Source organism: Drosophila obscura, unplaced genomic scaffold (genome assembly GCF_018151105.1).
Source record: "Drosophila obscura isolate BZ-5 IFL unplaced genomic scaffold, ASM1815110v1 contig_181, whole genome shotgun sequence".
In the NCBI taxonomy this organism is placed as follows: Eukaryota; Metazoa; Arthropoda; class Insecta; order Diptera; family Drosophilidae; genus Drosophila; species Drosophila obscura.
The window spans coordinates 1113345-1141321 of record NW_024542769.1 but is presented as its reverse complement, the minus strand read 5'-3'; the positions used below and the strand labels follow the sequence as shown (position 1 = coordinate 1141321).

At 44.3% G+C, this 27977-nt stretch overlaps 3 protein-coding genes across 6 annotated transcripts in view; 1 reads left to right on the top strand and 2 right to left on the bottom strand.

Moving 5' to 3' along the window:
• The window catches only part of LOC111067911, a 45734-nt gene that overhangs the window by 5085 nt on the left and 12672 nt on the right, over positions 1-27977 (bottom strand). The window contains exon 2 of one of the 3 annotated variants that reach the window (XM_041592548.1): positions 25557-25634. The gene's annotated coding sequence lies outside the window, so the exon portion shown is untranslated. Of the gene's footprint in view, positions 1-264; positions 356-23034; positions 23053-25556; positions 25635-27977 lie in introns of those variants that run through there. The other 2 variants (XM_041592549.1, XM_022357254.2) reach the window with 2 other exon arrangements.
• On the top strand, positions 13980-27779 carry LOC111067906. 2 transcript variants are annotated; one of them, XM_022357249.2, is made up of 3 exons: positions 13980-14068; positions 20222-20568; positions 26243-27779. In XM_022357249.2, the coding sequence occupies exons 2-3, from the start codon at positions 20481-20483 to the stop codon at positions 27385-27387; spliced, it is 1233 nt and encodes a 410-aa protein (XP_022212941.2). In that variant the 5' UTR covers positions 13980-14068; positions 20222-20480; the 3' UTR covers positions 27388-27779. The 2 variants fall into 2 exon arrangements, with proteins under 2 accessions (XP_022212941.2, XP_022212940.2); XM_022357248.2 differs by lacking the exon at positions 13980-14068 and adding an exon at positions 14173-14192.
• LOC111067904 (putative gustatory receptor 77a) lies at positions 20688-22603 on the bottom strand. The gene is made up of 2 exons (XM_022357247.2): positions 21234-22603; positions 20688-20937 (listed from the first exon to the last, which is right to left on the bottom strand). The coding sequence occupies exons 1-2, from the start codon at positions 22548-22550 to the stop codon at positions 20776-20778; spliced, it is 1479 nt and encodes a 492-aa protein (XP_022212939.2). The 5' UTR covers positions 22551-22603; the 3' UTR covers positions 20688-20775.

The window sequence follows — 27977 nt, the reverse complement described above, 5'->3', positions numbered from 1 at the left end:
TTCGCCAGGGCCAAGAGGACACTTAATGCTAGCATTTGTAGTTGTGTTTTTTTGCAGTCGGTCGGTTCGGTCGGTCGATCGGTCGGTTGGATTGTTGGTTTTGTTGCCTCTCGTCAACCACTTTCAATTTGGCATTCAATTTTGTTTTTTTGTTTTTTGTTGTGTTTTTGTAGCAGCGACACTGCCAATACAACACACACAAATGTACACACACTCGAAGCACACACACACACCGCACACACACAGCACACACACAGCACACACCTTGTTACACCTAACGACAGACGTTTAGAGGGCCGCAGGAGGAGTATAGTTCGCTCTTTATGCCGTTGTGGTTTTTCTTTCTTGTTGTTGTTGTTGTCGTTGTTGTTGTTGACGAAATACTACGATAACGACAGAGACGACAGGGACGACTACTTTAGAACGACGACGAATGATGATGGAAACGGACCGCCACGAAATTCGTATGAATTTTTCATGCGCTTTTGTCTGCCGCACGCGGCCATTTAAGTCGAGAGACTAAACTTAGTTGATATCGCCGCCTAGACCTTTTGCCAGTTAGAACGCAGCAGCAGGCAGCAGCAGCAGTCGTCGTCCCGTCGTGGGATATTTCTTGTTTGTGTTATTTGTAAGCACAAAATATCCCAATAGCAGCTCTCTGTCGGCTCTCTCTCTCTTACTCTCTCGCTCCCCAGCGCTCTGTGAGCTTGCGCAGTGAGCGTTGAGCCTGGAAGGCAGAGTTATCAGCCACAGCACACACACACACACACAGCTAACACTCGCGACAATGTTTATGCAGTGCCAAAGTACGCGATGTTCGTTACGTGTCCCAGGGAAATTTTCTCTCTTATGTTTGCCGTTAGAGTTTTACAATTATTCGATGTAAATTGATTTGGAAAAGATTATTGGGAGGTTAGCAGAAAGAGTTTTTCCTTTTATTTAGTTTCAATTTACAAATATATGTGAATAAATTGGGATTAAACATACATACATACATATGTATGTTGATTCTTGCAATACAAAGTAACGTTTTGAATTTCTGCTACGTATTTATAATTCAGAAAGTCTGTTGATAGCTGTTTTTGGCAATGCGAAACATATCAATGTGTAAAGTGACCTTTGGCACTAGAGTTTATGGTCTCTTTTTGGCGAAGAGAAATAGTCAGAGCGCTTAATCAGAGCTACTTTCCAAATTGCTTTTTCAAATAGGATGATTCGGTAATTAAATAATAATATTTATCTACACAGTGGAAATTCGGAAATTAGAACCCCCACAAATTAGCCCCATTATATTGCATTGGCGACTTTTTATATTAGCTTCACAGTTTTTCCTTTTCGGTGGACTTAAAAATACAAATGAGAGTCCCCAATTTATTCGTAATGGCGAATTTGATTCGCTTGTAGAAATTTGTGTTAGTTGATGACCTTCAGTCTAGCTGAATATTAAAATACTAAAATTAAAAATTGATAAATAACTAAATTTTTTTTATATGCATTTTATTGTGTTCCATCAATTATATATTAATAAAAAAAAATAGTTTTGTGTTAAAATGATCGTTGTGTAACTACTTTATATTGTTACATCCACTGTATCATGTAATTAGATTAGATTTTATTTTTGAGTACCATCTGATTCGCTTACTACCCGGCAATACTCCTTATCCCTGCCGTATCTCTTTCATCGCAAACCCATTCGCCGCATAAACCTCCCACACACACACACACGTAAACACACACACACTGCCATAGGAACCACTGAAAACTCTTGACGGCGAATGGCACCGCGCGACGGGTGGGCGCGAGAGCAAACAGCGGATGCAAGAACATCCTTCAAAATATAAAGTCATTTCTGTTTATTATAATTACAGGATGCAGGGGCTTATGTCCCACTCTCAGCCGCTTTTCGGCATCTTCAGCCTCTTTTGGGTGCCGAGTGCCGGCAGAGATTTCCACTACCTCCGCCTATCAGGGCGCTGCCACGCCACGCCACGCCACGCCACGACAGGCCAACATTTATCCGGGCTAATGGCCAATTTAAAAGTATGAAATTCTCATCGTTTGTCTCTCATTATTGCTGCTGTTTTTTTTTTTGGACCGAACTTTGATGATGAGGCCCGTGTCAGCTGCTAATAAGCATCGCTCTAAGCAATTTGCCTCCAATAAAAGCCACACACCGCACGGGCCTGCTCTTTCCACTGCCATTGCCATTGCCAGTTCCTCTGCGGCTGCTGCTGCTGCTCCTCCTCCTTACCCTCAACGCGTGCTCCTCCAACAACAGAGAGATACTCGTAGAGAGAGAGGGGGGAAAAAAACTTGCAACTTTTCCAATTAGCGTAAAACAGACGTTTGAGTACAAAAGTACACGATAGAGAGAAAGAGAGGAGAGAGAGAGTGGGAGAGAGTTCAAGTCCGAGCTCCAGAGATGTGGGTGCCAACGTCCAAAGGGGGCCCAACCACCCTCCACCCTCCCACTGAAGATGAATCCAATCCCAGAGTAAATGCTGGCAACCGCATCGCCTCGCACCCCATCCCATCGGATCCCTTCCCAACCAATACCATGCCATGCCCACCTCCTTCAACCAGATTTACAATTGAACAAAAGAGCAATCGGGAATTATGAGTGGGGCAAAACTTTTTCCACAACAATAACGAAAAAGAAACTGGAGAAAAAAAACTTTAAAAAAGACCAAGAATATGAAAATATGACGGAAAAGTATAAAAAAATACACACGAAAAAGAAGAACTACAGAAACACTAAAGCCGAAGCTGCAGATACCCTGCCGATCTATCGTGGTTATAAGAAATCGAGAATCAATGAATAAAGCTTTAAATATTGGCTGAAATTTTATTAATGAAAGAATTTAAAAAAGAAGAGTGCATAAATCCTTTCATTCAGATCTCTAGTTTCCATACGACTAGCAGCAATATGATGCAGCTGTCAGTACAGGGTCTAAGCCATATAGATTTATAGTCAAGAAACAAGTGTCCGGAGGCCAGAGACTGATAGAGCACATAAATTGTGGGCCCCAGCTGCGTTGCAAAGAGTTGGTGAATAGCTGAGAATATCCCCAGCTAGGGTATACACATATACATATACAAGAAACTTGTGCGCTCAACTTGATATGCTGCAAAAAGTAAATGTGCAACAATGTGGTGGAAGCAGCTTAAATTGTAAGAGCAGAGCTCCCCGCCCCCATTCCCCTCGGAATGGTGCATTTCGGCTATTAATTCTTGAACAATTGCCAGAGGCCAAAAGTTTGTCTTGCTGGGCGGTTGAAGGTGGAGGTGGAGGCGGAGGTGGAGGCGGCGGCAGAGGCGGAGGCGGAGGTGGAGGCGGTGAGTGCTCGGCCCCACTCGGGGGGCACACATTTATTTTCAATGTTTCATTACTTAACAACTTTTTGATGACAGTTTCATTGGCATTTAAACAAAAATTGAAGTGTTCTCCTCTCCCGCATAAATACCATATTTTTACACACATTTTTTTGGCTCTCGTTTTTTTGAGTGCGCCATAAAACATTAAACACGAGAAAAAACTCACAAAAGTTGGCTATGATTGCACAGAGAAGAGGCTGAGAGGCGAGAGGCTGTCGCTGCCGCTGCTGTTGCGGCTGCAAAATGAGACCATCAAAACCGAATGAAAGATAGACAGAGACGTGATAGACAGCTAGACAGAGAGAGAGAGAGAGAGAGAGACAGAGTGTGTAATGTGGGGTGAGTGATGAAATATGGTTTGTAATTCCCGTTTATATTGAGGACTTCATGCAACACTTTCTGCCACAGTTCTGTGCAACTTTCTGCAATGATTTCTGCAAATGATTTTTGAATCACATTATGTTGCAGTTGCTCGTACTTTTATCCTAACAAGAGTTGAGGCAAATAAATTAAGGGAAACTTCAAGAGGAAAATCAACAGAAAAACGTTGTAATATTTTTACTTTTAGTTTTCTAGAGCTGATAGACATTTACGGACTGCTCCTTAATTAAGGAACGTTATCTTTAGACTTGGCTTGGAATTCATATGGTTCATAAGGTTTTTGGTATTTAATATCGACTTGATAAATCACCCGCCAACAGTCCTATTTTAGCGCATTCATTTGTACTATTTCCTCCGCACATTTCAATGCCATTGCCCAGATATCACTCAGTGTCGTTTCTTAGGGAATTTTCGTGAATCCTTCTTTAGGTATCTGAGAAATTAAATTCACAATTTCTACTCCAAAGTATGTCCCGTTCCCCTGATCTCTCCAGCTCTCAAGCTAATCATCTTTTCTCGGCGAGACCGTACATAATATTCATATGAAATCCTAATGCTGCCCCTGGGCCTAATCCTCCCCTGATCGTCTGGCGTTGCCAGATCATCGTCGAGCGGCTGACCACCCAATTAACCATTCGCTGGAAATAAATTTGAATTACAAATTAATCCCAGCCAATCCCAATCCCAATGCCAAGGATAAAGAAAATAAACCAAAATAAACCGCCCTTGCAATTTATTTTGGGCCATTTTTTTTAGGGGATTTACTTCGGGGGTAATTTGCGTGGTGTTTTTTTTTTTTGCCAGCGCTTTCGAGGGTTTTGGTGGTTTAGGGTGTGGAATGTCCGCAATGTCCAAGTAAGTAATTTGCCACTCGTCCATTTTAAATTACATTAGTTGAGAGAGAGCGAGAGCGAGAGGATGTATGGGAGTGTGGGGGGGGTGCTGGTCCTGGTCCTGTTGGAGTTCTGGTCAAATGCATATTTCTTGTTTCAATTACTTTCCTGGAGGAGGGGGGGCCCCGACTTTCGCACCAAAACCGAGTTGATGACGGCGTCTAAGCCCGCGGCGGATTCCGCATAGCACCAGCGGAGGAAATGCCACCGCTAAAGGACTCCCCGCCAGACTTCTTCCAGCTTTTCTTAATGAAATTTGCATATAAATTGCAGGACCCAAAGTTGGAAGTTGAAAGTTGATTTCGATTATTTGATGGGGCAACTTTCGTGGGGAGAGAGTCAGCGTCAGCGTCAGCCTCAGCGTCAGAGTCGGAAAGTCTATCTTCGTAGCGCCCCGTCATCCATTGTCTGGCTGCCATTTTTTTGCTGCTCCTTTCTCTGTCATTTTTTTTTTATGCTTTTGTTTGTGTTTTTTTTAGGTTGTCAAAATGTCGACTTGTTTATCTTTTACATGACGCAACACTGTGGCATCATCATCGTCGTCGTCGTCGTCTCCAAACGGGTCGTTGCATTTGCCATGCCACGCCACACGAACTGTGCGGCATGCCACACGGCCAGCGACGCGCACATAGCCGTAAAGTATGCAACGCTCCACACGCTCCACTCGCGCTGCATTCCAAACATTCCCCATACCCCATGCCCCATGCCGCATGCCGCATCGCATCATCCCCACTGCATGTGTCCCTGTCCACGTTCTGGAAAATGAGTGAAACTAAAGCCGAGTGCCTGAGTGGCATTTAATGCACAAACCAGGACACACCGTCAGGAGCACAGGAGACAGGAGATAGCCAGACTGCCAGACTGCCAGAGAGATAGCAGCCCACATAGAATTTGGCTTATGCTTTACATACATACACATATGTACACAAATATGTATGCATGATGCATGTACATTTATGCATGCCTGATGACTGCACTCAACCCGGAAATATCCTGTGATGATCAGTATCTACCCTGATGGATAGTGGAAGACATCAAAAGTGGAGTAGGAATGATGTTGGGAAAGGGATTTGAGGCAAAACTTTAAGAGCTACCTTTGAAATGGCTTTAGATATTCTTTGGCATTCTGTTTCTATACGAATGGATTGGAGTTTTCAGGGGCTTCTACACAGACTCCACATTCAAATATAATACAAATATTCCCTATAGTTTTCCTCAGATGTAGTTCTTCGTTGGGTCAAAAGATCTGTAGTTACCTCTCAGCCTCCATCTTTAACTGGAATTTTCATGAACTAAATTATTGGTAGAAAAAATAATTGCAGCTGTTAAAATTAATAAATAGAGAAATAATTGAATAAAATCAATTTGGAATAATTCATTTGGGGATGAATGAAAAAGAAATTACTGTTCTCTGGACGTTTTAAAAGTACATATATAGAATGTACATACGGATATCTTATTTTTTATTTACTTGACCAATCTATTTTTTTTTTTAGCTATTTAAACTAATAAATATATTTTTAAAGTGAAGATTTTCTATAATTTTGGTTATTTTCGAACCAAGAACATGATTTTCAATATAATTTAGTTTGGAATTTGTTCTTTTAACTAAATTTTTGGTATTATTTAAAATATTTTAAACTCTGAAATTTATTTTAAAATAATATTTTTACCCGGTTCATCTACAGAAAAACAACTGTCATAACTTAAGATAAGTAATCAGAAATCGGCTTAAGAACGAATGAAACTGAAATCAGAGCCATATTTCAAGCCAGAAATTTCAATTCCTAGGCAAAGGCCATGCCAGGCCGCGTGAAGACAGAAAACAAAGGCCCTGCCCGGTCATCCAAGTGTATTTATTCGCATTCAACTTTCCGGGGGGGCCTAATCTACCCCTGGCGGACAGTGTGCTATATGGCTAGGTGCCATTCAATATTTGCCAAAGGGTTGCCCTGCTGCCTGCCTGGCATAAAATCTGCTGCTGCTGCTGCTGATGCTCCTGGCAGCCGCTGCATGCTACATGCTGCATGCTCTGTCTGTGTGTGTCTGCGAGAGTAATATGTAATATAGATGCCATCTTCCATCCGCTCCTTTGTCAACCATGTCATATTTCATTTCGCACAAGTCTTAATACCTTATACGTATTACGTATACGTACATATATATATTTATGTGTGTATGAACACACACACACACTGAGAGAGGAGACCACGCCGGAACACTTAATGTCGGGGTCGTTCCGTTGATTTTGCCAGCACATGAAGCCGGGTCCGGGTCTACAGCAGCTCTACGGCTGCCAGTGCTGCTGCTGCTGCTCCAGTTTCGAGCATGCAAATTCCGGGGCCGCCTCTTCATGCCTGGCCACACATGTCGGCCAGACTTCGCCTCCTTGTCCCTGCAACTGTTTTCGTTTCTGTTCCTGCTCGTGCTCCTTCCTTGCCAGCTCCAGCCAAAGCTCCACCTTCTTCTGGTTTGTCGACATCGTCTCATCGAGTCAATGAGCAAATGAAATTTATTTCATTATAAAGCAGGCCACTTGCCCAGGACCAGAGGAGACCAGGCCCAGACCGCATAAACATTTGTTTTAGCCTAAATGCCCCTTCAACCCCCAAGCCCCCAAGCCACCAAGCACCACTCGCTCCACCGCATACCAGGGGCTGGCCGCAAGAAAATTTCATTTTGAAATATGCTTTCTGAAATTATTTCGCTCTTATATGACAGGCGGGTTGAAAGCAAAAATTGTAATATTAATTTTGTGTACAACGTAACGACAGAGGACCAGGACCAGGAGGAATCCAGGCTGGAGACTGGCAAAGGGCTCGGGTTCCGACTGGCAGCCAGCGGAAGGAAAGCAGGCAGGAAGGCAGGAGACCTTTGCCGCACCGCAACCTCCTTGGGAGGGGACTGGTACTGGTACTGGCACTGGCACTGGCACTGAGACTGCGAAAACAATGAGCAAGGATTCCCATAATGGAATTTGGTGGTAACGGGCCTTCGGGGGTCTTAGTCCCATCTCCTGTCGCCCTGTAGCCCCGTCTCCTTGTCTCCCGTTTCCTGTCTCCTGTCTCCTGTCGTTGTCGTCAAAATGAAAGTCAAGGCGAAACGGAAACTGCTCCGGAAACGGTTAGACAAGCGCAGGAAAGATGCTTCTCCCACAGAACAGAACAGAACCGAACCGAACCGAACAGAACAGAGAATGAGCACCATAACGAGAACGAGAACGAGAAAGATGTGGATCTTTTTGCTAACTTTATTATTGCATTTTACCCATTGTGATTGTGCGGTGGAGAGGAGAGGGTAGGGAGTGACTGGTACGGGGACTGTGGGACTGTGTGAGGAGTGGGGGTTGGGGGTGGTGGGACGGGACTGACTTCTCTTCTCTGTGAGTGTGTAAAATTTGCTCCACTAAATTTGTTCGGACAAAAGTGTCACCTGGGAATTAAGCTCATCAACGCTTGATGTTCTCCCATGATTCAAAGTCCCGTAACCAGAAAGGGAAAAACGAGAATAAATACTAGATATACCCCTACCACTAGCACTCTCTCTCTCTCACTCTCTTGGTACTGCTTTGGCTTTGGCGTTGCTCTGCTGTAACGGTTCTTAGATAAGCTTTCAAGCAGAGCATGGAAGAGGATAGAGAAAGGATAGAGCAGGATAGAGCAGGATAGAGCTATGTGTATGCATGAACGATGAAGCCCGCGCGGGAACCAACTGAAAAATGTTGCAATAAAAACAGTAAAACAATAAAAACAGTAAAAATAGTAAAAGAAATATAAGTAAAGGTCCAAAAGAGAAGAGAAAATCTGTTGTTGGCATTGGTTTTGGTTTTCTGCGAAAAAGGTAATCAAAACAAATGAGCGACGTTTTGCAAGCTCTGATGAAGGGGCAAAAGCCAAATGGAGAGAGACAGCGGAGACTCTGACTCTGATGAAAAAAGAGGGGGGAAAAGTGAAGCCGGGGGGGGGGGGAGTGTGACAGAGAAAGAGAAAGCATTTGCTAAAATGCAAGAGAGGAGGAATTTCTTAGCTTCTGGGTGTTTTTAGACTTGTAATACCCTTGCAGATCCATTATTTCTACGGGAACTAAATATGTATGTATAGTATATGATAAATGCATACGTTGGATTATTTCTGTTCCAAAGAGACATACGCACATACATATGTATATTGAATATATATATTCAAAACTGAGAGAGTTTTCGGCAAAGAATGCTACTGATTAGGCGATCCGATTGTGTGGGGTCCCTAAACGTATAATAACACGGTAGTTTATTTTATGTTTGGTGGGAATAGCCTTTGGAATATTTTTATATACCGATTCTATGATATGGCATACAAAATACTGATCAGAAAGTATAAAATGGCCCTCCCTATTCAATTATATTTAATGATATGTAAAGAATATTTATGATATTTATGTAAACCTTTACTTATGTAACATTGTACGTATTTAACACTGAGAGACTAGTTTCCATAGAAGCAGAAGGATATGGATATATATGTTTATGTATATTTACACGGCGGATCAACAGTGGGTAGGTATACATATATTTAAATATTAAAGAAATGGTGCACCTTCCTTCACTCAAAATCCAAGTATCCCCTTCAAGGGTATACAAATAACTCGTTGGCCCCAAATAATGACCCCTGAATGAAGCACAGCTGGACAGCTGGTATTGGGCTGTGGGTGGCTGTGGGTGGCTGTGGGGGCTATGGGGCTGTGGAGTGGCAAGTCGAAAGCGTAAGGTGCAAAAAAGGTACAAAAGATCTGTCTCTTGGCCCAACAGTTCTCTGCAAAATTATGAATTGTTTGTCGAGCAGGTGGTGTCAGGTGCTTACCTTGTGCATCTACCCGTAATCACTTGGGTAATCGCTCAAATGCACACACAAAATCATGTTGAAATTTGCTCGCCGCGCTTTCTCTTTCTCTCTCGTCGCTCTCGTCTCTCTCTCGCCTTCGCTTGCCTACTTTCCAGTCACCAGGCACCTCGACTGCCGTCGAGTGTCATCTCCATCATGGCGAGTGTCTTGCTTGGCTGCCAAGAAGAGGGGCAGATGGAAAGAGACGGACAGTGGAGGAAGGAGAGGGTGAAGAGTGTAATGTGCGCTTGAGGTGTGTGTGTGACCTTGGGTCGGGGAATGAAGGTGGAACGAAATTAACTCTTAATGGATTTCATAATAAGCTCTTTCTGGGGTTACTATTTCTGTTTTATGGGCAAATCTATTAACTACAGTAAAGACTCGTTCTGATGTGACATCTGCCCAAAGGAAAGGTCAACTAATTGAGTCCCTTTAAAGCCCTTTCCAGCATTCTAGTATCAAAACTACATTCCTTACGCTCCTCTATGTACATATTTACTCTACATACTGTACACAATATTCCCCATATATACATGTATGTACCTTACATAGATTGCGATCAAAAAACTTTGTCCGTACCAGAGAGAGATAGAGAGAGAGACGGAGGGAGAGCTACTTTTCCTTAAATTTCTTTTCCTTATGTTTTCTTCCCTCCACCTTTTTTTTTCGTTCCACTTTTTTTGTTCCACTTTTCATGGCTTTTCTTACCGGCTTTCGCTTTGTTTTACGCCACAAAGCACCTCTTCAACTTTTCCCCTTTTGGCTTTATAACTCACTCAAGTTTCCTTCCAGCCATAAACTTCCTTTATCCACCCACCCATCCATTCAATTTGCCTACCCCTACAATAGTCCAGAGTCCTGCCACTCAGTTTGCAGCATTAAGTCGAGTGGAACTGTTGATTTCCCTCTTTTAATTCCGCTCTCACCTTAACGTAGTCAGAATACATCCGGGGGGGCACCCCCCACCCCACTTAAATCCATGACTGGGAACATTTATCCTTAACAATATTCTCCTTGGTTCCACCTCCATTTACCCTCCATGTCGCATCCCCAACAAGAACAGAAACAGAAGCAGAAACAGAAACAAGAAAAGAAAAAAGAAAAACTGTGACTTTTGCTAACAGATTTCATGACGCCTCAAAGTTTCATAGAGTTCCGCCCATAAATTATCATTTGGCAGATTCCGAAAGCAACAACAGCCACGCCCCTACTTAAACGCCTTCAGGACACTAAAAGTCATGGCCTGCCGGATGATTCTTTCGATGTAAGGGAGGATGTGTGTGTGGTGGCTGTTGCTGCTGCTGCATCGCATTATATGCCGCACATTTGCCGCAAGTCGTTTTCTTATCAGTTCTTCCTGCGGCTTCCGACTCAGCCACGCAACCCCACTACCAGCTTCTTTTTGGCCAAATGGAAGTGCCATCTGAGGGCTAACATGGAGCTAAGTTTGGAGCCTTTGCAACCATAATGACGTTTACCAAGACCGAAAACTGACTCAGAGACTGAGACTGAGACTGAAGCCGACACGTTCTTTGGCCCCTTATCATCGTTTATTGTGTTGCTACATATTTTATTTTTCGGGCTACTTTTGCCAGGCAAAAGGCGCAACAACTTTCGCCAGTGCCTGTGCTCGTTATTATCCTATTAGGATGTGACAGCGCCACACCAGCACAGCAAAAGTTTTCATTCACACAAACACACACACACACACACAAACACAGAGAAAGAGAGAGAGAGACAAATACTCTGTCTGGCTGTGACCCACATGTCGTATACATAACGCGCTTTATATATGTACATACTTTTCGCCTTTGAGTCAAAGCCAGCTCAAAGACATTACAAGCTCGTTAAAGTGAAATCAATGTTGTTTTTGTTTTGGCCGTTCGTCCGTTCGTCCGTCCGTCTGGCCTGTCCAGTTTATTTAGCTATATATTTTTATTTCATTATACGGATTTTGCCTGCCTCTTTGCTGTTATCTGTTGGCTGCTCCGTTTATGGTACAGCAACTTTCCGGCTAACTGGCCATGAAAACTGTCCAAGATGTAAGCGGCAGAAAGAAACAGAAGAAGCTGGGTAGCAGGGATGAGGAAATAAAGTTAAGTAAAATATACTCATTGTAAGACAATACTCGCACTCGCACTGAAAAGGCGTCAAGATAGGGGGAAAGGGGAACAAGTATTGCATTACATTTTCTTTTTCGTTCTGCTTACCAAAGTAATGGACATTGGGGTCATTCCGTTCGAAATAGGGGATTTTCTTGAGGTTAAGGAAGCAATTTCTACGATTCAAATAAAGGTTAAAGAAAGATCGAAATTTCAGTCAAAATTCTGTTACAACAATTAGAAATAATATTAAGAATCAATTATTTAAATTCTAATTTTATTAAAGACAAATTACTTTTACTGGGATACTATTATTTTTACTATTACTGGGATAGATATGTAGTCTCAAGCCATTTTGAGGATAGATTACACCGAGAATATGGCAGAATTAAATAACGACAATGATCACAGTCACGTGAAGATAAACCAAGACTCGCCTACGTATCAGAAGCATTTTTGCAATCTTTTCAGGAACACAAATCAATCGGTAAAGTAATTCAAATAATCCCCACATAAGCAGAGGATCGCTCACATTTCGGTTTATCAAAAATCGGTTCGAAAAACAATGCAATTTCAGGGAATCGTAAACCGCCTTCCATGACTCTTAATTTGATCTGTTAATATGTAAATCCGAGTATTGCAACAGTACGCCTCGAAATTCCCTTGACATTGTTACAAGAAGAATAAATAAACCTACGAATCCGATTCCGAATTCGAGACAGAGATTACTCATTCTCTTGCCGCTCCATCGGTGGCAATTAGTCACCTGAGAGCGCGCGCGCACTTGTGGCCCGATCAGCAACACGGAATAAATCCATATTGCATCTCTGCGCATACAAATGTAAATACATTTTTTGTTAATTTTTTGCATGTTTTTTGTTGCATTTTGCATTTTACATTAATCCGTGCTGCTGCTGCTGCTGCTTCTGCTGCTGCTGATGATGTGGGCGTGGGAGAGGGTGTTGTCATGGGATTGTTGAGATTTGCATTTCGCACACGCCTTGGCCTGGAAATGCGGAATGGAGGCAACGATCTTTTACAGTTGCCATCTTCCCTTCTGTTTCAGTTTGTGTGTTGTGTGTTCTCTTTCCCCGCAATTAATATGCGTGTGCCAGTGTGCAACAGTGATCGATCGTTGGTGCAGCGCGATGATGCACGTGTCGCGTGCGTGCGAGCGTGCGAGCATGATGCAGTCTCAGGCAGGCAGGCAGGCACTCATCCGAAATCCGAAATTCCAGCTGCCCTTCCTGTCTCTCTTCTCTCTTCTCTTTTATACTTTTTGTGTGTTTGTGCAAATTTACGACCTGTTGGAAATGAATTTGTTTGCCGCCGTCGCTTTAGCGGCCGCCTGATATCGATCTAAGCTTTTAAGCTCTTTTGTTCAGAGCGGACCGGGAGAGAGAAACCACAACAGATGCCGGCTAGCTAACCGGCAAAAACCGGTGAGAGAAGAGAGTGCAGCTAAAAACAAGAAAGGAAGAACTGCTTTCGGGTGACGAAGCTTTTGATACCCTAACAGGCAGGCTGAGGTTGGGATTACCAAAAGAAACTGAAAAGACTTTTCTCACTAAGAATTGTTCTTGGACCGTTTCGCTATACATATGTATGTATGAGAGTCTTAAACTGCCTCTAAGCAAGAAGAGATATTTGTTGGATATAATCGATTTAGATCTTAAGAGAGCTCATAGACACATAGACGAATCGACTTTTGATGCTGATCAAGGCATTGTCTCTCTTCTTTGAAAGTAGACCACATAAAATCATAGCACCCCATCCTCTCTCTAGGTTATGAAAATAGCAAAACTAAAGCGCTGCACTTGGAATGCGGGCCGGCCGCTGTGAGATCCCGCTGTGGAACAGAGCCGATCTTCGTTGCACAAAGCTATGAATGTATTGCTCTTACTCTCTGTCCCCGCCATTATGCTTTCACTCTGTCATGCTTGCGATATCTCTCTCTCTTTTTTGTCTCTTTTTCTCTCCTCAGTAGCGTATCATCGCGTCATCGCTCGAAGAGAGCTCCATTCGCATTCGCTACGCTCTTTGGCGCGATCGCAAGCTTTAAATGTGTGTGGCGCGAGCTTGGAGGCTCAGTCTTTTTTGGGCTTTCAACGCGTGAGGAGCTTTGCCAGCACCGCAGCAGCAGCACTAGCACTAGCAGCACCGCACCGTAACAATTGCCGCCAATCAATTAAGTTCCGTTTAGTGATGCAAACACCGAAACTACTCGTACTCGTATGCTATAATAGAAGCTAAAATAGTTAAACTTAAACAATCTCGAAAGGCGCTACACAAGAAACAAACAAACGAATCAAAAAAAAAAGGTTAAAATAAAGTGAAGTGGAGAAAAGTAAAAATCAAGTGAAAAAAATAAAACAAAAGCAACAAACAACAACAACAAAAAGCATGTGAACAACAAAAACAGCACAGTTTAATGCTCGAAAAAGAATTTACGTGGCAGGTGTGTACGAGGGAGCAGAGACCACAGAGCAGAGCAGAGCAGAGCAGAGCAGAGCATATACATAGCTCCAGAGCCAGAGAGCAGTAGTGGAATTCCACAGAGAGATTGTCTATATATTATATGGGTATGAAAACCGAACCGAAATCATTTTTCAAGTGTTGCAGGGCTTCGTTTTGCTTTTTGCTGCCGCCTCTGCCGTCTCCACGGTCTCCATTATTCGCTCTCTTTGTTGTTTGCCCGATTATATAAGCCGCAGCATAAAAAAGTAGAAGGGTAATGTCGGTAGCGTAGCGTTGCTAGCGTTGTTTGTTGGCCCATACCCAGGCAGCAGGCCAGGCAGGCCAGGCAGGCCAGGCAGGCACCGAGGCACCCAATATGGCTATACAAACAAAACCTACACACTGAAAGGCACAGCAGAGCACAGCACAGCACAGTGGGACATACAGACGACTCTCTACTGTCGACTGTCGAGTCCGTCCGTCCGTCCGCGTACATAGATAAGATAGCATAGCTAATAATATAACAAGAGGAAAAACTGTACGGCATAACGTCATTTATAAAATATTTATGGATTTTTTTCGTGTGTGCCGCCCCGTTGCCTGTATTTTTTGCTCATTTTCAATTCAATTTTCATTCAACAAGGTTTCCAGATGCTGTGCGCTGCTTTGACTTTATATTTAAACATTATTCACAGGCATTTGCTAAATAATAAACAAATTATAAATAGGTAACTTAATAAAAAGGCAAACAGCAGAAAAAAACGCACACAAGATAAATAGAGAGACAAATAGTCAAAACAGACAGACAGTTAGACAGACGGACAGTCGTACGGACAGTTTGAAAGCTTTTTGTACCCACTACACTCGTATGCTTTATGTATCTTTGTATCTGTCCCACTCGATCCGATCCGATCCGATCGGTTGGCTGGCTCTCCTCTCCCTTGGCTGCGTCTCGTCTGCTCTCCCCTCCTCTTCTCTTCGTCTCTCGCCTCGCTTTTTGGCATGTATTTTGTTTACACTGCCACAAATCAAGGTTAAAAGCGTCAAGCGCGCAAATGGACAGAAATTAGGCGCATAGGTGGAAGTGAATTTATCGCAATGATCGAACAATTTGATTTCATTAGCCATTTGTGTCGGTGCCTCGGTGTCGGTGTCGCTGTCGGTTGAGGTTGCTGTTTGTTTCTCTCTGTGCGTTTGCGACCCCCCTTTACAGATTCCCGTTCCCCCTCGTCGCACACGCACGCACGCACCGTGGAAGACTTATTACTTGGTAGCTTACCCACACAGACCTGGAGTAGGGGGGCAAGGGCAAGCTTTAAAGTTATACCCCAAAATGCCGAGAAATATGAAACCAGAGCAAGTAAATAAAATACGAGAAAGCTTATGGGGAGGGGGGAAAGGAATGGTGTCGAAGTTTATATACTCTGGGGAAACGTGCTAATGGATAAGGGCTACACTGGACGACTCGCATTGGGTATGAAAGGATTCTGTGAACGATGCAAAAAAAAACTCCATCCATTGATATAAATAGATGCTCGATTTTCTTAGTATTTATTATACATAAATCATATGTTAAACTCATAACTGGAAAATGCAAAATTGATTTTTTGAAGATAAAAAAATTCAATTCGTGAGAACTTATGCGTTTCAAGTCCTATCTACGGCACTTCTCTTTGTTGGATTTCCCTTATATAATTGATATTCATAACTTCACATTTAGCATTGAAAAGAATCTCTTGAGCTGATGTTTACTTAGCACTGAGGAAGGATAAGTTTTCTTTTTGGCTATGAATATCTCGTAACTCCCAACAAGAGCCACTCGTCGTAGTTGAAGATCTTCCGCTATCAGTATGTAAAGCATCTTCTCTCCCACCGCACATAACCTTATAACCAACCGCTCGAGTACTCAAAGAAAAAGTTGTATAAGCCATTTATGCATGCCATTGTCAAAGCCACAAAATAAAAACCTAGATGAAAGTTTAGCAGGTGATTGGCCATGCCGCAACCGCAACCTTTCATCCCGCTCAACTCTAGAAAACTTTGCAGAGTCTCCTTCCACGTAGAAAAGTAAAAAAAAGAAAGGGTAGGGTATATCTCGTACATATGAAAAGCGAGAAGCGCACGGGCAGGGCAATCAGAGGTCAGAGCGAGGCAAAGTAACCAAAAGACGAGACGAGACGAAACGACGACTCCGACAGACGCCAGACTCTATGCTTTTGGTCCGAAATACGACTCCGAACTGCAATGTGTGGAAAAGAGATGGGGAGGCAACAGCCAAGAAAGAGAGCAATGGAAAGAGCAAAGCTTCGGCCAAAGCCTCTCTTTTGACTTCAACCCCCACCGGCGCCCCTCCGCCAACAATATACCCTTTGTAATCATCGTCTTCATCTCTTTCGACCACCTCTCTGAGCCACCTTCCGCTCTTACTTTGCGCCCCCCATTCAGTACCATTCAAATCTCCTTTTTCTTCCCCCCCCCAACACTCGACCATTCGCAGTACCCTTTAACTCTACCATCCTCTTGCCTTTCCAACACCCCCTTCATCCATTCTCTTTCGGCCATTCAGTACCTTTCAGCTCTCCCCTTCACTCTCTGCTCCAGTAGCTGCTGTTAACTCCTATACTCCCCATTCTCTTCCGCTCTCCACCGACAAGCAGTACCTTTCAAGTGCGGGCTGCTGCTGGCTTTGGCTTTGGCATCGGCTTCAGCTTCAGCTTCTGCTGGCTCATCAAAAAAGCCAAAAGTTGTTGAACGTGAAATTATTGTACGCGAACACGAGTAAATAGCAGCAGAGCAGGCAGCCAGGCAGCCCCACATGAGACTGTATCGTATCTGTGTGTTCCAGTCCGCGTGTGTGTGTGTGTGTGTGTGTGCCTGCATAAGTATTTATGCACACACAGGCAGACATGAAGCGACTTTTGACTGGAAGGTTTTGTTTTTTGTTATTTTTATTTTTTGCAAGATAAATAGCAACAACACGAAAAGAAAACGGCAAAAAGCCGATGCTAGCGGCTAGCTCTGACGCCGACTCTGACGTTGACGCTGACGTCGCGACGTGTCGATGGCAAAGCAGAGCATAGCAAAGATGCATCAGATTTCGCATTCAAGTGAAATTGATGGCAATCATAAAGCTTAACTTGCTTTCGAGGTAAAATATGATGAACAGCAACAGCAACAGCAAAAACAACAGTAATGGCTACTACGTGAAGGGGAAGGAAAAATAAGAATAAACTGAAAATTAAACTGTATAAAAAGGAGTAGAACACGCAGCAGAAACACCAGAGCGGAATCGTTAGAGTAAGCATGAGAGAGAGAGAGAGAGAGAGCATAAGAAGAAGCAGTTTTAAAAGCAGTAGAAGCATCATCAGTATCAAAGCAGTGGAAGCTACGGTTAAAGCTGCAGCGGAAGCAAAACAAGAATTAATAGACGCAGCAGCAAATGCAGAACATGCCTCAATATAAACATAAGAAGCAAACTGATAGGCATTCCCCGGTTCTTCGATACACATTGAGTAAAAGCTAGCAGCAACAAGTAATAGCCGTCGCTTCGGCAGAATAAATGGCAGCATAAGCAGTAGAAGCAGTGGAAACAACGAGAAATTCTGCAGCAGAAATCAGAAAGCATTGTCGTTAAGCAGTGGAGTGGAATCAGAGGAGGGGAAAACGCTGCAGCCATGGCAGAGGCGTCAGCAGAATAAACTTACAGTTAACTTTTGGCATACGTCAGCATTTCATAGTTCAGTTGACGCACCCACCGCTCCCGCTCTCCTTCGCACCACAGAGAGCAGCAGTTATCGCTGCCAAGCCATTGCCCCACCACCCACTCCGCGTAGAAGCAGTAACACCCCCGCCACCGCACAGGTCTCTGATTCGATCGCGCGACGTAGACAAGAAAAGCGCTGCCTCAGCGCATGGCTTTCTCGCTGGTTGCGCTGGTTGCGCTGGTTGCTGCTATCAACAGATTAGTCATCTACACAAATATGCGATTACCACACACACACACACACATATAGAGAGAGAGAGAGAGAGAAGAAGAAGCACACAGATATACTGATATATTCTAGAGATATATGTACAAAGATACATAAGGGGTAAAAGAATGCCCCAAAGGTACATTCCCCCTCAGTGTGCACCTGGAACAAATAAAGACTTTTGATCAAATATGTACTTTAGATAGTTATAGATAGATAGATACATAGATGGATAGATAGAAATCTAACCCTATACTGTAGTTACATACATAAGATGCACTCAACTGACTGAAAGTCAGAAGTGAAAACGAGTGAAAACAATGGGCCAAAGCGGGAGAGGGAGAGATGTCAAAGCAGGAAGATGAGAGAAATCGGATAAGATCTGTACTTGAGAGAACTTTCGCTGGATGCATCTACGCTTGTGCACACTTACGTTTTCTATGTATCTTTCCATTTTTCCCTAAAGCGAAAGTGTGGCATGGACAGAGAAGGGAAGAGGTGTTAAAACAGGAAGCACAGATTACTGCATGTTAGCCTCAGATATCTATTAAATGCACTCAGCAAAAGTTCTAGATAGAAAGCTGCAATGGCTGAATGAAGCATCAACAGAATAGGAGAGCGAAAACATCGAGTGTAACAGAGGAAGCTGAAGTCTTACGATAAGATAAGATCTGATATCTGATAGATACAAGATCTTAGATAAATACACATTTTTAGTCTATCATTCACAGATCCAACCAGAGAATACTTTAGAAATATTTTGGTTGGTCTTTTGTGCAGTGGAACCAATGAAAGAACGAGTTAAATGTATATGTGGCTCTGCTATTTCGCGATGTCCATTATGTAGCTGATGATGAACTCTTTGCAGAGTGTGTACTTTATGTGTTACTGAACCTGTGTGACCAGCAGGTACCTAGCTATGTGGGGGGAGAATATTTGTAGTCCAATTCCCAGAAATTTCCATGAGCCGTAGCTCTATTTACAGAGTCTCGTCTCTAGGCGAGCAGAGATATGCAGAATGCAAGACTCTCACTCTCGGGTTTATTGGTTGTGTGACAACAAACAAAAGAAGCTCCAGTAATTAAAGCGGAGTTCCAGGAACTCATCTACGTAATCTGAGATAAGATACGACAGAACAGAACAGAACAGACCTGAACCAAACAGATACTGCAATTTAAGCCAAGCCAAGACACACACAACCAAAACCCAAATGCCAAACTCAATTTAAAGAGCGAGCGCCAGAGAGAAGCAGCCGTGGTAAATGGAAATCTCTTGTCCTGTCCAGGGACTCTATCATCAGTCTCTGGTCTGGACCATAAATCTCCGTACACTCTCCGCCTGCCCCGCAGCTCCTATTCTGCCCGCAAAATGAGAGCAGACGGATACGTTTAGAATTTGATTGAATGAATGTGAAAAGCAAATCATCGTCCGGCATTCAATGCCAATGCTCTGTAGCACACACGCAAAATTTGTTCGATTCGGTGAGATGAGGCTTTACCTGTGGAACCCCATGAAAGTCCCTCCTCCACTCATGCCTCCTCCTGCCTCCTGCCTCATGCCTCCTGCCTCATGCTTGATGTGTGTTGTTTTGGCTTTATCAGTCGTTCGCTCGTTTTTGTTGTTGTTAGATCTCTCTCTGTCTCTCTGGGTTTTCGGTGCACAAACATTTTTCAGTTGCGGCCTTTTGCTCTCTCTCTCCCTCTCACTCTCACTCTCACTCTCTCTGTCTTTTGTGTGTGTGTTGCCGGGGAAATGGGTGACCCCGAGACCCTCGTCGTGCCGTACTACCCCTCGGACGGACGTACTGGCAGGCAGTTGGTCATTAAAACTACGCGCAGAGTCGCAAAAAAAAAAAAGGTTTCTATTTTTAGCAGTGATACAACAGAAACCCCCAAAACAAAACCAAAAACCAGAGCCAAAGCCAAAGCCAGAGAGAACTTTTGCTCAATCAAATCGAATCGAAACGAAACGTTTTTCGGGGGGGGGCAGGCAGGCAGGCAGGCACCTTTCGTTTACTCTTATTAACGCCTTCCCCTCCTACCACAATCACCTACTACTGCTTTTGGCTTCTATCTGTAGCTGTATCTGCTCTGAATGCAGTATATATTTCAGCATATATATATACATATGTACACGTAATAAATTCTCATCGTCTACCATTTCTTTCTCCTTTTTTTTTGCAGTTGATTTCGTCGCAGTTGAGATGCCAATTGATTTTGATTTTTGCAAATTTTAACAAGACATTTATATGATTTGATATCTCGACGAAAGGAGGAATTCGCATACAAATTACACCAGAGCAGAAAATTTTGTGCTGAAATTCAGTGGACCGCCACCGCACTGGTCCGCACGGGGACGGGGCAAGGTCATATCGATTGTCAGCAGCTGCTGTCATTGCCACACACACACACACACACACAGACTACACACCAGTCGCTCAGCATGGCTAGCCTGCTGCACAAGCCAGGGAGGTGCTTGCACCATATGCTTATAATATATGGACTAATATTTGTATCCAGTGCAACGACACGTAAGTAGAAGACACATCTGACTCCCACTCTCATTCGCACTCCCATTCGCACTGCCATACCCACTCCATGCATCTCTGAATCTGCTCCAATGTTTACCCATGAGTTATTAAGTGCCGAGCAGAGAGAACATATTAATTTTAATTTATACTCGCAATGTGTATTTATTTATCGCACTTGTCATTGGCCGATGTCATAGCCTGTCTTGGCTATTTGTTTATGACCTTATCAAATTGTATGAGTATCATCAGGTAGTACAGCATCCCCTCCACAATGCAGAATAATAGGACATTGTTCAGCTTAAACAGGCCACAGGCGCTAACCGCAAATATGTGCTCGGCATTCTTCAGGTACAGTCCGTAGTAGTGAAGCTGCAGGAATGATAAATCGTTTAATAATCACAAATATTCCCCTTACAGCAGCATCAAACGCTAAGAAAACTTTAAGGGTAATTTTAAGTTAATAGCCAATAGAAATGAACAGATATAAATCAGAGCATGCTTTAGGATCAGAGAAGCGAATCAATAAATGAATTTATCAAGCCTACGATGTCTCATGGTTCAGTTGCTTCATAAAGTTCACTGACTTTGCACAGATTTAACTCTCAGCTTAAGCTGAACAGGGAATTGGGCAGCCCTTTCCTTTGATTTACCCATGAAAAACTTACAGTTTGATTGAGCTGTTTGACTGTGCCAGCCGGTGGCAGGGCCAGCACACCACTCCTGAGGGTCTCCCGCGTGTGGGCGAAGCGACGGCTCATCCGATGGGTGAGGCATATGACCAGAACGAGATTGGCGACGAGGCCCATCGTGAAGAAAATGATGTGATAGTTCACGGGGAAGGGTCGCTGGTATTTTCGCAGAATGAATTTGCTGTAGTGCATGAAGTAGCTGAAGAACATGTGCACCATGCATTCCAAGGGCACCATACCCACAAAGCAAACGGCCTGGAGGCCGCTGAGCGAGCATATCGAACGGAAGAGGGCCAACAGCTGGTGGTGGACATGGAGCAGGCGCCAGAGCTCCAGGGCCAGCCACTTCTGTTGGCTGCGGCAGAGCTGTTGCCGCCACCTAATGATGCCGTAGCCAAAGGGGGGCTGTAGCGAGGCAGCATCCGCTAGGATCCTGGCCAGCAGCTCATTGGAATGATGCGCTAGGTGGTCGAGCAGCAACAGGGCCAGCACGTAGAGGCCCAGCGAGAGCCGCAGGATCAGGTTGCAGGCATAGATGAAGACCAGGCTGAAGGCGTACAGGAAATTGGCTTTAACCGCGGGGTCCCACGAGAGTATCTGGATGGTGTGCACCGGCGACAGGATGTACACCCCGATGAGCACTCCCACGATTAAAAGGTTGCCCCTCGTGGACAGGTGGTCGATGGACTGGCGCAGCTCTGGGGTGTGCATCAGACGCTTCAACTGGCGCCGACACCGGAGCAACTGATTCAGACACCCGACGATCTCCTCCTGCTTCGTGGTGTGGATGTAGAGCGTGGCAAAGGTGCAGACCAGCACCAGGACATAGCGATTGAAGCCAACCAGCAGCAGCAGGCGGTTCTGGCGCAGAAAGGCCATCCGATGGTAGACCGAAGCGAAGGCAAAGGGCGAGAAGCAGCCCACAAAAATGAGCATCACATAGCCATGGATGCGCCAGTACAGAGACTGCCGCACCCTCTGCCCTCTGCGCGGCGTGGAGGCAGCCATCAGGCCAAATAACTTGGTCAGTCCGTAGAACAGAAGTAGCGCTGCTATGGCCACTCTTTGCACCCAGTGAAATGTCCAACCCGACAGCGACAACGACGAGGACGAGGACGACATATCGTTATGAATGCAACTGGCATTCTGTGTGGTGTGGCACGGCACAGAGGCGAGGACACATAATCGAATCAAAGCCAACGGCAAAGGCAAAGGCAATGGCGCATTGGCGCATTCGAGCATTCGGGCATTGGACCATTGGTTACGCCAGCTATTAGCCTGATTGAATTTCATTTAGCCAAGCCGTTCACTCAGCCAGATATAATCTCTGGCTCTCTGTCTCTGGCCAGATATAACACACACATCACATTGACTGAGCAGACAGACACCGCCCACAACAAAAGGGTTTCATGACTACGATGGATGTGGATGGATGGCATGCACTGAGGAAATGTTTGACACACTTTTGTTGAAGGGAAAAATCGGGATAATAAAGTACAGTTCTGAGTCTACATAACTCTTATACAACTCTTATACCAGGCACGCATTCGAGCACTAAGTTTCCCATAAACAAATGGCTTGCATGGATTTCGAATGATACGAAAGGAACAGACCATTCGCGACGAGTTTCTTGTCTATTCTGTAGGTATGCATTTTTTCCAGTGTCGGAAACACTAGAGATAGACATAAGCAAATTACATTCTAGTTGGATATTGTATCTGTTGGATACTTCAATTAAAATTAGTTGAAATCAGAGAGCTTATGGTCTGTGGCTTACCCTCGACACACTCCGTGTGTCGCTCATCCAAATCAGGCAATTTCCAAGTGGCTTTGCCCCATTTCTCACCTGTGAATGGGTGAAATGTGAGAGGGGGTTAAGATGGATACAATCTGGGATTCCAATCAATGTCGAATCGAGCGAGCGAGAGAGTGGGGGGCGGATAGGGGGGATAAACTAACAATTTAAATTCCTGACACAGTTCCTATCGGTGTGCTGCTGTTGCTGCTGTTCCGGCGAGTGATTTCTGTGGCTCTGAGTATTTCTGTATTTGAGTATTCGTATCTTTTTCGAGCATCTGCATCTGTATCTGTATCTGTAGCAGCGGCAGCGGCAGGAGAGAGAATAAAAATCGTTGTACCTCGTTGTCGTTGGATTATTAAAAAAGTTTTTCGCTTTTTAAAGAGTTTTATCTCTCGCCCCCACACACCCCTTTCCCCCTTTCCCTTGATGTTTTTCATTCATGCTGCTGCTGTTGCTGCTGCCGCTACAAACACACACATAAAATGCAAAACACTCGAGTGCCTATATGCGTATGGCGGTGTGTGTACTTTCAGCCTTTATGAAAACTTTTCACGGGGCTGTTTATAAGTTTCTCACCATCCAGCCAGTCAGCCAGCCAGCTAGGCAGCAGCAGCAGAAGAAGAAATATCCCCCATGTATCCTACCGAGTATCCTCGGTTCAAGTTTTGTATGCGCTTTTGTCCTCTTCCTGTTATTGCCGCAACGCCACCACTCTAGCACTTTTGTATCTGACGGGTTGCTGCTGTTGCTGTTGCTGTTGCTGTTGCCGCTGCATCTCCATCTCGGGGCTGTGTCTCTATCTCTGGGTTGTGTGCCTGTGCCTGTGCCTGGGCCTCCAGTTCTAGTTTTGGTACTGGTTTCAGTTCTGGTTCTGGTTCTGGCTTTATCTGAATAGGCAGCCAAGTGTGCGGTTTGGTTTTTATCTAGGTTAGGTGGCTGCTGCTACTCCAGTCCCCCATTTGCCCCCTCTTCGCGTCACCGAATGCATTGCCCTGTCCACCGCCTGACGGCTAATTCATTCACATTTTTTCGTGTTTTGTGTACTCTATAGAAGCCCCCCCAACAACCATGGAAGGGTATGTACACTTTTGCAAGCCAGTTTGCCCTGAAGGCTGTTAAGGAGTGTGTGCTCTGGTATTCTGGTGCAGGAAGATGCAGTTTTCAGGCGTTTCTTTGCACTCAAATGTTGCCGATTCTGGCCAAATGAAAGTGGTAAACTTCAATCAGGGATATTTCATGATTAGTTACAGCATAAGATGGTCCAGATGGTAGTCCGCTTAGGGATCTGCTCTACAATCGAAACCTGAATGTCATTCAGGTGCCAGTGAAACAGAAAAAGAGTGTACACTTCGTCTGTACTAATCACTAAGAATGTATGGAGGCATCGGCCTCACAAAATCAAGTTGAGCAGCATTTAAATTGTTTGCATTTTTGTTTATTTTTTGGGGCATTTCGGGGGCATGTCTCGTTTAAGTCTAACCTCCCGTTGGCGTTGGCGATGCCGTTGCCGTTGCCGTTGCCATTTCCTAAACTTCAAAGTCAGATTGCGCACTCAATACGACAGCGAGTGGAGTGACCCTCCGACCCCGACCCCGACCCCGGCTCCGACTCAGACTCAGACTCCCACTCCAACAACTGTCCCAGCTGTCCCGCTGATAACACGACAGCGAAAGAGCGAAAAAGCGAATGTCAACGGAACACAAGACAAACTTTAATTAAATAAAGTGTAAGAAGTTTTCGTGGGAGCTGCTCCTTCAAAGCAGCCGTCAGTTGGAGTCCACGGAACCACCAATCCCCACCAATTTCCCCACCAATTTCCCCACCAATTTCCCCACCAAACAACATTCTGTGGCATCAGCCGAGACATCAAAGTGCAGGTCAAAAAATTCAGATGAAAAACCCCAAGCCCAAAACCCAAAACCAAAGCGAAGGAAAGAATAAAAAACTAAAGTTTTTAATATTCGACAGAGAAGTTGCCTGTGCTTAAATTAAGTCGATTTTTTCAAGCAGATATTTACTTTGTCCTTACTGGTGGCCTGACTGCCGAACCCGTGAACCCCACCGATACCCCGAACCCCAAACCCCTGAACTCTCTCGATTGTTTGTCCGCTTCGAAAACAAACGATAATAAAAAAAGGAAAAAGCAAAGGAAATGGTGGAACAAAAAAGTCAAAGGAGGAAAATTTCCCATTATATGGGCGAGTGAAAATGACAAATTAACTCGAACAATGGAAACCCTCTACTCGACTACCGTACGACAGGAAAAAGTATAAGCTGTGGTACAGAAAAGTTTCGAAAATTCAATAGAAATGGTCGTACAGGAGCAGGGAGAAAGGGGTGTCAGGTACAGGTACAGGTACACAATACGCGTAGTGCTCGTCGAATAAAATTAATGGAAAGACAAACACAAATACAAACACACAGTCAACAATCAATGGAAGGAAACTTTAATTGGTTTACTGCGGAGAGGGTCCACTGTTCGCCAATGAATCACTTACCTTAGATAACCAGGGGACCAGTCGTTCATCAGATAGGATTTGACCCTAATGCATTTGGTTCTGCTTTAGCAGGCGATTCTGTAAAACAGAAAAAGGGAGGTTTAATTACGTTAAAGATATGCGATAACTTATGGGTAGATATAGGAGTAAGAGAGAGATAAGTAAGAGATCCAAATTAAATATTAAATATTTACAATTTAAAAAGATTATTCAAAAAATTTGTTCTTTTACGCAACAAAACCTTCAACAGAAGATATTTGAATAGATATTTCTATAGGTTTTATGTCTTTTAATCTGTACCAGAGTGCTCCAAGAGTATTGAATCTCTTTTAGACCACTTGTTTTGGTCCAAAGTCTGCCACAAAGTGAATAAGTTACTCATTAAAATTTAGTAGAAAATAAAGCATTTATTTTCATTATTGAAAATGTTTCTCAACAAAAATGGACTCGCACTTACTTATATGTTCTTGCTCTCTTTAAGTCCGCTCACACCAATCGATTTTCCCTTTTCAATTATATTCTCTTGTTGGAGCTCTTAGGGGGCGAGAAACCTTGCCCCTCTTGACATTCCTTCTAGCATTCCGTGCCCTCCCATTTAAGCCACCACTAAGACCTGCCTTCATCTTTTATTGACAAGCAAAACCACTAACGAGTCTCCCGCCCACATCTCTCATATTTCATTACAGTTGACCTCCCCCCGTTGCCGGATTTGTGTGACTCAATTAAATGTCCGCCCGAGTCGGAGATGCAGTGCCCGGCGGATAGTTCTGTACGCGAGACACTAAATGCCGTGGTCCTCATCCCCAAAGGAGCAGGAGCAGTAGCAGAAGTTGGGGCCGCAGCGGCAGCCGTAAACGCTGTAACCGCAGCGGAGTCGCAAATGTCGTACAACATGAGCCTCATCCAGGACGAGGCCTACGCTCAGTGCTGTCTGTCGAAGAAGTGTGTGTGCCGGACGTGCTACATACCCGACTGCAACTCGGCTGAGGGGGAGGTGGTGGTGGAGGTGCTGCCAGAGGCGATGGACACGCCGGGCCAGTGCTGCGGGGAGTACCAGTGCCGGAAGGAGCCCAACTGCACGGAGGTGCGGGAGACGGACTTCTATTGGCTGCAGCAGTGCCAGCGCTGCCAGTGCACCTCGGGGGCGCGCATCTGTCGCCAGAGCTGCGACGAGGTCGAATCGAATGCCATTTGTGAGTCGAAGAACCTCAACGAGTACTTCAAGGACGGCGACACCTGGAAGGACGAGTGCCTCGAGTGCGAGTGCGTCCGTGGGGAGCAGAAGTGCACAATATCCTCCTGTGGGAATGTGGACTGCCCCAGTGAGCGGCATGTCTTCCTCAAGGACACCTGTTGTCCGGTGTGCTGGCCCGAGGGACATCCCATGCCACATGAAAAGCAAAAGTACGATGGGAATTCCGATTACAAGGAGGAGGATTCCACTGAGGAAATAGACCAGCCTCTTCCCCCACTCCTCCCCGAGACCACACAACGGACCACAAGTTCGGTTAGTGCGGAGCTTCTGGCCACCACCACAACGACAACGACAACAACAACATCAACAACAACCACAGCAGCTCCATCATCCACATCCACCTCCTCAGGGCAGCAGCAGCAGCAGCAGCAGCGGCAGCCGCCAGGTTGCCTGTGCTCGTACGAGCTGGAGCCCAAAATGGTGGAGGTTGTCAGCGATAATGATGACTTCTACTACTTGCTGGTGGCCTTCATTGCGGTGTGCTTCATCTGCCTGGCGCTCGTCTGTTACATTCTGCATTTGCGTGCCAAGAAACGTTCCTACGATCCGGTCTCCATTCTGGATCATAGCATCTAAACGAACAGAGAACTAAACTAAACTTAACTTTATTTTCGTGCCTACTTTTATTTGTTTGTGCGCTTTCGTTTGTTTATAAGGAGAGCACTTCTTTGGTCGGACATACTCTAATTTATTTCTTTGTCAAAAAAGGAATACCAAGTAGCCCCAGGGGCTATCCATCCGCTTGGGGGAGCATCGAATCGAACGATGAAGTGGAGTGGGAAACCCCTTTTCTTTGTTTATTTGGTATTGATCTCATTTTAAATTTTTCCCTTTTTTTATTTTCAAAATTTTGCAAACAAAAACAAAACAAACAAAAAAGCTGAAACGCAACGAAACTTCCGCAGTAACAAAAATCAAAAAAGTATTCTTATGAAATTAAAAACAAAAACAAAAAACAAAAACAAAAAAGAACGATAAATATTTAAACAAAGAAACAGAAACTACAACAACAAATATCAAGAGTTACTATTACTAAAAGAAAAAAAAAAAAAAACAAAACGAAAAGTAAATCTATAAAATTGTATATAGAAGTTATATATTAACTTTTTTTTTGGATCTAAGAGAACTATAATACCAAAACAGAGGAAGGACGATGGAAATATCAA

Coding starts and splice junctions, on each gene's coding strand:
- LOC111067906 (XM_022357249.2), top strand. CDS start 20,481: ATGGCTAGCCTGCTGCACAAGCCAGGGAGGTGCTTGCACCATATGCTT. Junction 20,569..26,242: donor TGTATCCAGTGCAACGACAC/GTAAGTAGAAGA, acceptor ATTTCATTACAG/TTGACCTCCCCCCGTTGCCG.
- LOC111067904 (XM_022357247.2), bottom strand. CDS start 22,550: ATGAAATTCAATCAGGCTAATAGCTGGCGTAACCAATGGTCCAATGCC. Junction 20,938..21,233: donor TCAAACAGCTCAATCAAACT/GTAAGTTTTTCA, acceptor TCATTCCTGCAG/CTTCACTACTACGGACTGTA.